The sequence below is a fragment of the Nannospalax galili genome, unplaced genomic scaffold (assembly GCF_000622305.1).
Source record: "Nannospalax galili isolate Female #2095 unplaced genomic scaffold, S.galili_v1.0 scaffold2707, whole genome shotgun sequence".
Classification (NCBI taxonomy): Eukaryota; Metazoa; Chordata; class Mammalia; order Rodentia; family Spalacidae; genus Nannospalax; species Nannospalax galili.
In genome coordinates, this window is record NW_008355480.1 from 73,348 (window position 1) to 86,063 (window position 12,716).

The 12,716-nt window shown below is 37.7% G+C and overlaps 1 protein-coding gene across 1 annotated transcript; it reads left to right on the top strand.

The window, feature by feature from the left end:
• The first annotated feature begins 8,644 nt into the window (after window positions 1-8,644).
• Window positions 8,645-9,538, top strand: LOC103749990 (taste receptor type 2 member 136-like). The gene has a single exon (XM_008852925.1). The coding sequence runs from the start codon at window positions 8,645-8,647 to the stop codon at window positions 9,536-9,538; it is 894 nt and encodes a 297-aa protein (XP_008851147.1).
• Window positions 9,539-12,716: the final 3,178 nt, after the last annotated feature.

The window sequence follows — 12,716 nt, forward strand, 5'->3', positions numbered from 1 at the left end:
TTATAGAGTTTATAATGAGTAAAAGATTATATAAGGGTAATAATTCATCTGTAAACCTAGAAATGTACAGCCAATTTTGAAAGAGATGTACCCTAGCTCAGAAAAATGTTATTGAATAGGTTAATGCTGTTGTAATGAAATGCTTCTTTTAATTAAAATAAATTAAAAAAAATCTTAAACTGGTATATAAAAATAAAAACTGCATATAAAAAAAAGAAAAAAAGAAATGCAATTGGTATATGTAGATCGCTTTTTTCCATTGCCTCTGACCAAATAAATAATTAAAACACATTAATTTTGGTACCTGAAACAATGGTATATTTTATAGTGTATGCAACTTATATTTAATACTATGTCAAAATCACATTTGTATGTATTGTAAGAAAATTTCAACTATCAGACAAAAAGTGAAGATTCACCTTGGTCACTAAAAAATAACTTTGTGTTTTCCTGAAATTTTTTTTTAACTATAGGGGCTTAGAGCTATATATTTCCATCTTAAGGCTGCTTTTACTGTGTCCCAGAAGGTAAGAAACTAGGATGGCATGCCCTAAGGCGAGGTGAGCCTAAAACTTTTGAATTCTAGGCTACATTCTCTGCTGAAGGGAGAGGTGTTGAAAACAGCAGCTCTTATATTCCTGTCTTGCAGAACGCTGCAGGGCTAACAGGAGAAAAGTGGCTGGGTCAAAAGTTTAAGCTCCTTGCTCTGAGGGAAAGCATCTTGGTCAACAGCCCTTAGCCCACCTCCTTGTCCTGAACAAATAACTCAGGTATCACTAGCTAAAAGATTAGGCCAGGTTAAAGATTTACTCTTGGGCTAAAAGCTAAACATTTACTATGCTTTTAGCCCGAAGAAAGAAAACGTTGTGGCCAATAAATTAACAGATAGACACTGGGTAACCTTGAGTAGAAGTTCAAGCATCCTGCTTTACAAACAGCTGGTGCCAACTAAAAGCTATATGTCCTGTTTCTTTGTGCCCTAAATCTTTGTATGTAACTGCCAAACCCCACGTGACTACCAGTTCCTTGTAGTGTATAAAAACCTTTTGAATTTTTTAATAAACAGCTTGCTGTAAGAAAACGCTAGCCGCCCCAGAAGCAGGGACACTGTGCTGATTGATGTTGCCCTCATGGGGTGAGGCTCCCCTGCTGTGCAAAGCAGACTTGGGTCTCTGTACCAGAAGCTGTGTTGTGTTGTGTTTTCATTTTCATTTAATTCCAGGAATTTTAAAAATATTTTTTATTTATTTTTATTTTACTTTATATGTATGAGTGTATTGCCTGCACGTGTGTAAGTCCATTCCTGTTGTGTAATGCCCATAGAGGTCAGAAGAGGGTGTCATATTCCCTGGGACTGAAGTTACAGATGATTTTTAGTCACCCTGTGGGTGCTGGGTATGGAAGCTTGGTCTCCCACAAGAAGAGTTAGTGCTCTTAATCACTAAACCATTTCTCCATCCCATAATCATAGGAAGTTTTAAATCACTTTCTTGATTTCTTCTTTGACCTGTTCATCATTCAACAGTGTGCTGTTAAATTTTCATAAGTTCTATAATTGAGGGGTTTCTTTTTTACTTTTTCTTTTCTGTTGATTTTAAGCTTACTGCCCTCCTATGGTCAAATAAGATGCACAAAGTTATTTTACTTTTTCTGTATTTGTTGATATTTGGTTTGTATCCCAGTATGTGGTGTATTTTAGAGAATCTGATGGGCTGCTGAGTAGAATGTGTATTCTTTGGTGTTTGTGTGGCATATTCTGGAGATACGTGTTAGGTAGGTCCATTTGATAAATGATGTTCTTTAATTCTCATGTTTCTTTATTTTCTGTTCAGATGTCCTGGCTATTGGAGACAGGGGAGTCTTAAAATCATGGGCTATTTCTGAGTTCAGTTTAAAGCCCAATACACAAGAGAGATTACTTATTATGAAAACGGGGTGTGCTTTTTATGAAATTGAGTGCACCAGTGTTCGACGCATTTATATTTAGGATGATAATATCTCCTTGGTTGATTGTATCATTGATCAGAATGAAGTGACCTCTTTTATCTCTTCTGATTAGATTTAGTTTGAGTCTATTTTTTCAGGTGTTAGGATATCAGTGCTGCTTTTTCCTGCTGCCATTTGCTTGGAATATATTTTCTAACTTTTCACTCTAAGTTGATGATTGCCCTTGACGATAATTTTTTTTTAGACAACAGAAAGGTGGATTTTGTTTCTTAATCCTTTCAACTAACCAGCATTTTGACCCATGATTTGAGGCCATTAACGCTAAAAGTTATTTTTGAAAGGTGTATTTTATTTATTTATTGCTGTTTGTGTAACAGGGATTAAGCTATAATCATTATTTTTATTTTCTGTAATGTCTTGGGTATGCTTATTCCTTTCTTCAGTACAAATTTTGCTTCTACTTTCTGTAGTGTTGGACAGGTGGGCTCGTTTTCTTTTAGCCTGTTTATATCATGGGAAGATTTTCTTTGTCCTTCAACTATGGAAGATATATTTCCTAGGTAAAATAATCTGTGTTGGTTTCTCAGGTCTTTTAGAACTTGCAGTATATTATTTCAGGCTCCTCTGAAGTTTCTACTGAGAACACAGCTGTTATTCCGATGCATTTTCATTTATACGTGATTTCTGTTTTTTTTTTTTCTACTCCACAGTTCAATATCCTCTCTTGTTCTGTACATTTAGTGTTTTAACTATAATATGTGTGAGGACCTTCTTTTATGGTCCTGTCTATCTGTGTGCATCTTTAACCTGTACTCGTAGGTCTTTCCTTAATTTGGGGAAATTTTCTTCTATGATCCTGTTGAAGATCTGGTCTAGGCCATTGACCTGGGATTCTTCTCTTCTATGCCTTTGATTTGTAGATTTAGTCTTTGTATACTGATCCAAAGTTCCTGCATACATATTCCTTTCATTTTTTAAAAACAATATTATATTCTTTGGTTGAGTGGTCAAGTTCTTCTACTTTATCTTTTTAAAACTTTTATTTATTATTTTTATTTTATGTGTATGAATATATTGCCTGCATGTATGTAAGTGCACCCCTGTAATGCAATGCCTGTGGAGGTCAGAAGAGGGCGTCGGATTCCCCTGGAACTGGAGTTACAGATGGTTGTTAGCTGCCCTGTGGGTGCTGGAAATCAAACTCGGGTTCTCTGCAAGAGCAGTGCTGAGCCATCCCTCCAGCCTCCCTCTACTTGTTCTTTACTACCTACTTCATTTTCTACTTGAACTATTCTACTGACAAGGCTTTCCCCTGAGATTTATAATTGATTTAGTGATTTTTTAAAACTCTACCTTCATTTCAGCTCGTTTTCTTCAGTATTCCTGCATCTTTACTGAATTCATCTTCCAAGTACTGAATTGTCTCATTGTTTTATTCAGTCACAGATTTTCCTTTCTTTATCCCTATCATCTTTAATTTCATTAAGGTGTTTGCTCATATATTCTTTAAACTCCTTCAATTCTCTGCTCATGTTTATGATTCTTCTTGGAAGGAAAATCCTGATCACCATTTAGATTTCATTCTTTAAGCCTGTTTATATAGATGCAAAAATTTTGTTAAAATAAGTGTTCAGTGATAAAGAACTATACAGGAGAGCTCCACAATATTGACTTGCCTGTCCATTTAGAGAGTTCTAGTAATGTCTGTGTATTGTGTTTTAAAATTTTACTAGGTGACATACACGCTTGATGAACCCAAATTAAATTCAGGTCATGTGAGGAAGATGCTGAAAATCAATATGCCTTCATTTGCATGGGAGCAAATAAGGATTTAGCTTTCACTCTAAAATCAGTCGCAAAGGATTGTAGCCTATGCCAAGGAAATAAATATATAGAGAAGAAGATTTTAGAGGATGTTTTAGAAGCAATGATGTTTTCATGAAAGCACAATTGAACCCAGTAGTTAACATTCTGCGGTGTTTTAATGCTTGATATTGACCACACAGTACAAAGGAAAACATGGGTTTAAGTGCACAATAAAAACAGCATGTTTTTCTTCTTTTTTTAAAGCTATCTTACAAAGCAGCTGGAGTTGCATGGCATTTTCATAGTTTGGGTTAATCCTCTTCCCCCACTCCTTCTCCTCTGTTCAATCTCAATGTCAGCTAACACCACTAAAAAACAGATGCTTGTTTAACTTTAGGTCAGCAGATTGTAAAACATAGCCTTTGGTATTAGGCTTGGTTTTCCTGTCACTTCTTCTAAGACTTGCTGTGTCTATTACTTTGCAGAATTTATTTTTGCAAATTTTTTCACCGTCTTCCTGGTGAAGGAATAATGTGTCTTGAATGTGTCAATAGGCAACACATCAACTCGCCTCATCAAATTTTCCTTGCTCTAGCCATCTTCAGAATCAGTTTTCTTTGGGGAAGATTAATATGCTAACATGAAACTGTATGTAGTCTAGTGGCAAAGTAGAAGTTATTATTCTTGTTGCTTAGATAGAACACAAACCCATCAAAACATGAAACATCAAACATCAAGTCTCTGAGATGTCTCTCTCCATTCCACAGATCTAGCTAAGTCAGAGAAACAGTGCAATACAGGCCACGAATGCTTGGATATGTGTTATCTGTGTGACACTGGGAAATGAGGGAATAATTGTTTTCTCCAACAGAACTTGGTTTCCTGAATGTATGTATGCATTCAGAGGCAGCTGTTACTTGGAATGCTGATTATACGTGGAAAAGAAGAACAAGCTAATGATGAGGAAGCCAACCCTCAGGCTTCTCACAGTAGCATAGCGCAGGGCACTGTGATGAGGAAAAGTGGTCCTCCTGCTACTGCCCCTGGATACTCTGAAAGTCACAGTGCTGTGAGAGGATTGGTATTATCTTGACGGCTGTCTGAGAGTCCACACTCCTGCATAGTTAATTCTGATGAACCTTATGTCTCCCATGCTTTCTCCAGATGTTCTTAGGTCTCTTTGCAACCTACCCCAGTGTCCTAACACAGCATGGATTTGGGCATGATAAGCAGTCACCAATCAATTTAGACACTGATTCCTTGTGATTCTCCATGGAATTCACTTTCTCAGAATAGCTGACTCCACTTCTAAAATATATTTTATTTTTAAAGTGTTAATTCTAGGGACTGGAGAAATGACTCAGTGGTTAAGAGCACTGGATGCTCTTACAGAGGACCCAGGTTTGGTTCCCAGGACCCACATTGTAGATAATAATCACCTGCAACTCCAGTTCCAGAGGACCCAACACACTTTTCTATCCTCCTCAGCTATTGCATGGCATGAACTTACATACATGCAGGGAAAAATCTTATACATATAAAAATAATAAAAATAAAATATTAGAAAAAAATAAATCCTGAAATAAAAAATATACAACTCTGGGCTGGAGAGATGGCTCAGTAGTTAAGAACACTGACTGCTCTTGCAGAGCACCTGGGTTCAATTCCCAGAACCTACATGGTGGCTAACAATCATCTGTAACTCCAGTTCCAGGGGGATGACCTCTGTGGGCACTGCATGACATGGGTGCACTTACATGCAGGCAATACACTCATATACAAAAATAAAAAATAATAAATTAATTAAAAGAAATTATACAACTCAACATATACCTTATAATGTAGGTTGTAAAATCCCAGACAATGTCAAGGATTAAAGTCATCAAAGTTTTTTGAGAGGAAAATCTAGATCAGAAATGCAAACAGAACCTAGGTGATGTGAAACATTGTGACATGACAAAGATTTTGATGTCAATCTTTCCTGTCTCTGAGAGGCAGCATGGGGGATAGTAGGGAACAGATGTTACCAGGGGGAAGGTGGGGAAAATGAGAGTGTTCGACTGGGAGATGAGGAAGGAGGGACACACAGGGGACCATGGTAGGGGGGGAGGGAACACAGGAGGGGGGAATGGTAGGAGGCAGGTGATGGGGGAGGGTGGAGCTAATGGGGGCTTTTGGACTGGGGAGGGAGGGATGGTAGATGTGGGAGAGAGTAGAAAAGAATAGATCTTAGGGGGCTAGGGAAGCCAGAGGGAAATGTGTTGCCTCTGGGCCCCCCTAAGAAATACACATTTGGTGTCTGAACATTAGTGCATATACCTGGGGACTCTAGAGCAAAGAGCACATTGCCAGACAGGAGAGACCTCCCTTCAAGTGGTTAGTAAGAGTAGTCCAAGAGACTCTCCAAATAGCACAGGATATTTTCAGAACTCATGGTTATCCCCTAGAACTGGAAGATAAGACCCCACTGCTGAAGACAGGACATACTTTGGACACAGGACTTGGAGGAATGGTACAGGAGCTTACAGAAAACATTCTACCTGAAGTTTAGCTCTCAGAATTCCAGAGGATAATATGCTAACTGCTAAAGGAGAAAGTCAATCAATGGTCCAAGCCAGGCCCAAAGCCTAATAACCATAATGACTGGCATAGTGAACTACCTTTACTGGTACAGTAGTGGCACTGTTATCTGAGGGGTAATCAATAGTTATCTAATTGAACTTAAGGCTCTGTCAACAGGGGTGAAATCATGGCTGGCATTGTAAACACAGCCAAATACACATGGTTGGAGAGGACATAGATCCTAGAGAAAACCCTATCTCTGTCATATCTCTAGACAAATGAAATTTATTCCCAGGTGCTAAATATGAATCTTTATATTTACAGACAAGTGTATCATACATCACTCATAAAAGAAGCTTCTTTTTGTGACAGATGGATGCTGCTGCAGAATCCCACAACTGCTCATACACAGAGATATACATCTGAGGAATGTCCAGTCCTAGGTGACATATATAGTTGAATCTCTACACCTAAGGTTCATGGAGCACAGTGGAATGGAGGGTAGAAAGAAAGCTGGTGCATCCCTCAATTCTCACCAGTGAAGTTTCCTTATACAACAGAGTGCGGTACACACAGAGGCCACAACTGACTAACTTTTAAAGAATAAGAGAGTGCAGAGTGTGTGCTCCTGGATGGGACTCCTACATTAAAACCCACCCAGCCACAGCTCAGGGGCCATTGTGGAAGAGGGGAAAAGACTTTAAGAGCCAGGGTTGGTTCATGAACATAAGGAAAAGGAAGCAGAGGCTTTTGGGCCACTGGAAGCTGTGCAAGTGAGCATGTGGCAATGGTGGTGACAAGCACAGGACCCACACCAACTCAGTCAGACGAGAGCCCAGAGTGGAGTGAGGGAAATGGGTGGTGGGTGGGCCCTAGTCTGGGAACTGTTGGAGACTGATTGCTCCTGGGTAAGGGAGAGTAGACTTTACTTATAATCGCTAGACAGACTGACTAGGCTCCAATGAATGTGGGGCTTAAAACAAGTCCCATAACCTCCCACACTCCTAAAAATCAGAATGAGTATGCTCACTTTTCTCAATGATCATATGATAGGAAAAACATTTATATCTTCATTTTACTGATGATTATACCTAAGCGGAGATTATTTGTAAGAGTCCAAGATCACAGCTATGTGAAGCAGTGAATCTGATTTTCTACCTTGGTAGTCTGACTCCAATAGCCTCTCTCTAAAGCAGTTATATTATAGAAACTGAAAACAAATAAGATTCCTATCTTGAGCTATTTTAACTTCTGTCAATCTTTAAAACAAAGTCATCAAAATGAATTACGTAGAAAAACCCCTAAATATTTACTATGATGACTTAAGTCTACAATAGGAATCACATGTTCTTTAAAGTGACCAAAACATTTAGAATATTAAGACTATTTAAGTTAAATAATATTTAAATATTAATTAGACCCAAGAGAACAACAATATACATATCTAACCATGAGACCTATGTCTGAAAAATGTTTATAATGGACTAAAAAACTTGTAACAAAGCAAATTTCTACATTAAACCTACATTACCTTCCTGAAACAAATTTTCAGTTTAGGAGAATGTAGGACAATGATGTTTTCTATCTATGAGAGATGTGGGCACATGTAAGTACCATTTGCCCGAGTGCCAGTCAGCATCTAAAGAAAAAATTATACATATCTATGTATATTCTTATTAGTTACTAGACTTTAAGGAGTATTAGCTTCCTGAAGTTCCCAACAAAAGGCCTGGATGGCTTTAGTAGGAAAATTTGGCATTTTTATATATACAGCTGACTTTAAAAATGAATCCATAGTGGTAATGACTCTAGATATAATCAAGATACAACAAATGATTTACATACTCATTTGTATATTTTGTGTATTAGTTTAAAATTTTAATAACAAATGAAAAACATGAAAGTAAACAAATCATGGAATACTTAAAGAGGGGGTGTTTTTGTAAAGTATGAAAAAGAATATGTGCTTTTTATATGCTTGAAAATGAGAGTGTGGCTCCATTCCATATCAGCTCTGAAATGCCCTAGGTTATAGAAGGATTTAAGTTCAAGAATTAATTTGAACTGTTTTACAGAAACTTTGTTTCTATAAAACATCATCAAATTCCTTCATCAGCATAAAACAGTGCTTTCTTGTTCGACTCTGGCCACAGGATTTAAAAGCAACCTGAATTTCATTAACCACAAGCCTAGAGCACAAAGACATTGGTCAATATATTAAAAGAATTGCGGCCAGTGGTATTAAACCTACGTTTTGTTTTAGCTTTAAGAAAAAAGAAACTGTTCAGATATGAAGAATTTTATTTCAATCACTGCAATCATCACAATAATGGCAGAAATTGCTCTTGGAACTTTTGCTAATGTCTTCATTGCATTGGTGAACTGTACTGACTACCACAAGAGGAAAAAGATTTCCCTAGCTGATCAAATTCTCACTGCTCTCGCTGTCTCCAGGATTGGTCTGCTTTTGGTAATATTAACAAATTTTTGTTCACCCATGATTAATCCAGTTTTATATGCTAAGGAGACAAGATGTATTATTTCCTTTATCTGGGCAATAACCCACCATTTGAACACCTGGCTTGCAACTGTACTTAGCATATTTTATTTGCTCAAGATAGCCAATTTCTCTAACCTTATTTTTCTTCACTTAAAGAGGAAAGTTAAGAATGTCATTATAGTTGCAATTTTGGCAAATTTCCTGTTCATGATTCATATTCTTATGATGAAAAACATATGTGAGGTAATCAAAGGGAATGAACATGAAATCTACTTGTTAAATAAGACCAAACTGAGTAACATGGTAAACCTTACTCTTATGAGTATATTCACTCTAGACAATGTCATTCCTTTTATTACATCCCTGATCTGCTTTCTGCTGTTAATCTACTCTCTGTGTAAGCATCTTAGGACAATGAAGATCTATGGAAAAGGAACCCAAGATGCCAGTACTATGGCCCACACGAAGGCTTTGCAAACTGTGGTCTCCTTTCTGTTGTTATTTGCTTTATTCTTTTTGACTGTAACGGTGTCAGGTTGGAATTATAAGACATCTCTGAGTGAGCCCATCCACTTGATTTGCCAGGCTATTGGAATTTTATACCCCTCAAGCCATTCGTTTATCCTAATATGGGGAAACAAGAAACTCAAACAAGCATTTACATTGGTAATGATGAAGGTGAAGTTCTGGCTGAGAGAAGGAAAAACCTTCTTCAATCGATAACAGATACATGGTGTGACTACAGCAAAAATCAACGCAACAGAATCTGTAACACTTTATGATTCATATAACTTTTTAAAGCATTGGTTATGTGTGAATTATTTCTAAATAAATATCTAGAAAATTTTTACCTAAGCTTATTAGATTAGAGATCATTAGTATTTGTGTGCATTTGTAAAAACACAATAAAATGTGTACATAACATGCTTTAATATCATTTTCATGTAAACCATGAAATTATGCAAAACATGATAGATAATTTTCACAATTATGAAGCCAGGCATAGTTGACATAGATGCAAGTTTATTCTCCACATAATAGACTTCAGATCTACATTTGTGCACTGTGTGGAACTGTTAGCATATTTCAGAACATCATTACTAATTCCCATTATTTTTTGCACCGTGTTAAATGTATTAAATCTTATTTAGATTTCTGTGTTTGAGTTACCACCTCTTTTGGATGTCAGATACATTCAATTCTAAATCACGTATGAAGATTTATGTCTGAGTTAGATTTGGGGGCGTAATCTTGCTTTCATTTTACTAGACAGTAAACAGAATTGTTATTAGAAAATATGCAAAAATACAAACAAATAAGGACAAAAATATTTATAGAAAATTTAGTGTTTGAGTACCATATGTGGTGTAGAGGAGTATTAGACTGAAAACACATGGTTCAAAGCTCAGGGAAATATTGATCTGGTAAGAAGAGGGAAGTGGTACTCATGATGTCCTGCTTTCAGTGCTGTTGAAAGTATCCACAGGCAGTTAGGAAACCTGTTTAGTGTATTTCTTGGAATAATGAAGACTATTTCTGAAGTGAAGATGAGATTTTTAAAACACCCAGTGTTGCTCGATAGAAGAGACCTCCCTTAGAGTGACAAGCACACCTGTACAGCACTCATCAAAGAAGTTTCCTTTTGCAAGAGATGGAGGCTGCTGCAGAGTTGCACATCTGGTCAGGCACAGAGAACACAAGCCTGGGACATGCCTAGTACTAGGCAACACATCTGCAGTTTAATCTCTACAACTAAGCCTCATAGAACATAGTGGAATGAGGGATAGAGAGAGGGCTAATGTGCCTCTCAACTCTTACCAGTGAGACTTCCATGTATATCAGTGTGATGCACACAGAAGGCAATAACTGGCCAAGTTTTGGAGAATAAAAGACTTTAGAGTGTAGGACGAACTCCTATATGGAACCTCACCCACCTACAACTCAGGGACCATTGCGGAAGAGGAGAGCCAGGGCTGGTTCATAGAGAGGTGGATGCTTCCAGGCCACTGGAGGCTTATTCAGGTGAGCCTGTGGAAGTGGTGGAATCCAGCACAGGACCCATGTCGACTCAATTAAACAAGGGCCCAAAGGCGAGGTGAGAAGCAGGTGGTGGGCCAGCACTAAATTGAGAACTATTTGAGACTTATTGCTGCTGGGTGCGGGAGCATATGATATACATATGACCACTGGATGGGCTGACTAGACTCCAGTAGACACATTTACACTGAAGGACATTTGGGTACAAACACTTGAATGAATAGGATTCAGCATGTATGGCAGAGTGCATAGGGTTCAGTGGGGGGATGTGGGAGGCATGCATGGGGGAAGGGGTCTGGATTTGAGTGGAAAATGTCATATGAAATGTAAAAAGCTCAATAAAAAAGAAAAAAAAATCTCAGCGCTTTCCTAACCATGTCTGGGCCTGAATGTCAATTATTTCCTCCATTCTTAAAATTCATTTAAAATTTAGCATATGAAACTGTAAAATTCCCTACATTAACATGCTGACTGTAAAAAGAAGATTGATATAACTAACTTCATTCATGAATCTTTCAGTAGTCAGTAAAATGGAGCTATGACATGTATATGGTATACAAGATAATTACAGGGATCTTCGTTATTTAAATATTTTATTTATTATTTTTATTTTGTGTATGAGTGTATTGCCTGCATGTATGTGAGTGCACATGTGTCGTGCAATACTGCGGAGGTCAGAAGAGGGCTTCTGATTCCCCTACTACTGGAGTGAAGGACGGTGTGTAGCCACGATATGGGTGCCGGGAATTGAACCCGGGTCCTCTGTGAGAGCAGTCAGTGCTCTTAACCGTTGAGCCATCTCTCCAGCCCCACATGGAACTTCTTAAGGACCTGGTTCAGTAACATCTTGTGTAACATGTGGAAAAGAGAAAAGTGTACTGATAAAATCATTAATAGAAAGTTTTGGCCTGTAGAGACGGCTTAGTGGCTAAGAGCACTGGCTACTCTTACAGAGGACCTGGATTCAGTTCCCATCACCCAAATGACAGCTAACAGCTGTCTGTAACTCCAGTTCCAGGGGATCTGATACCCTCTTCTGACCTCTGTGGGCATAAGAGGACATCGGTGTACCCACCTACTTGCAAGCAATACATTCACACGTGTAAAATAAAAATAATGAATAAAAACTTAAAAAAGAGAAAATTCTATTATTTTTGTAATTTGATTGACAATAAAATATTGACCATAAATTTTATCATATTCAGACTCCCTTCCCCATCGTCCAACTCCAACTTTACTAACCCCCGACTTCATATTCTCTATTGTCGTTTCATTTCTTATTGAATTTTTGAGATGTTCATACAATACAGTTTGATGGTATTTATATCTCCTCCACTATCTATACCTCCCTCCACTGCCAATTGACCAAATGTGCAGAGAACAAGAGATCACAGAGTGCATATCCCTGAACAGGACACCTGTTTGAGAACTCTGTCCCCCAAGTCTCAGGGATCATTGAGGAAAAGGAGTTAGAGTCATTGAAAGAGACAGAAGGGGTGAATGACCACAAGGAAACAGAGTCTAATTTTTATTTTTTTAAGGGCTATTGAGTCTAATTTGTGTTTCCAAATGCTCTTCAGTATTGATCCATCCCTTGGGGACTGGTCAGTCAACATAGCATCATACCCTTAAAGAAAATGACTGCCTATCTCCCAGCCTCTATCAATTGCCAATAGGTCTTCAGCTACTTTGGGGTTTCTATTATAGGAAGAAAATATACAACCTTGTACAACAACTCAGTTGGATGCAACTATATTAGCTTGGACACTGTGGAATTATAACACCATTTTCTAAAACACAGACTATACATCACTGAATTGTGCTTATTGTTAGTCTCTCTCAGTTTCATTGATGTTGAATTTAT

What these genes read in the sequence shown, in the direction of transcription:
- LOC103749990 (XM_008852925.1), top strand. Translation starts at nt 8,645, where the DNA reads ATGGCAGAAATTGCTCTTGGAACTTTTGCTAATGTCTTCATTGCATTG.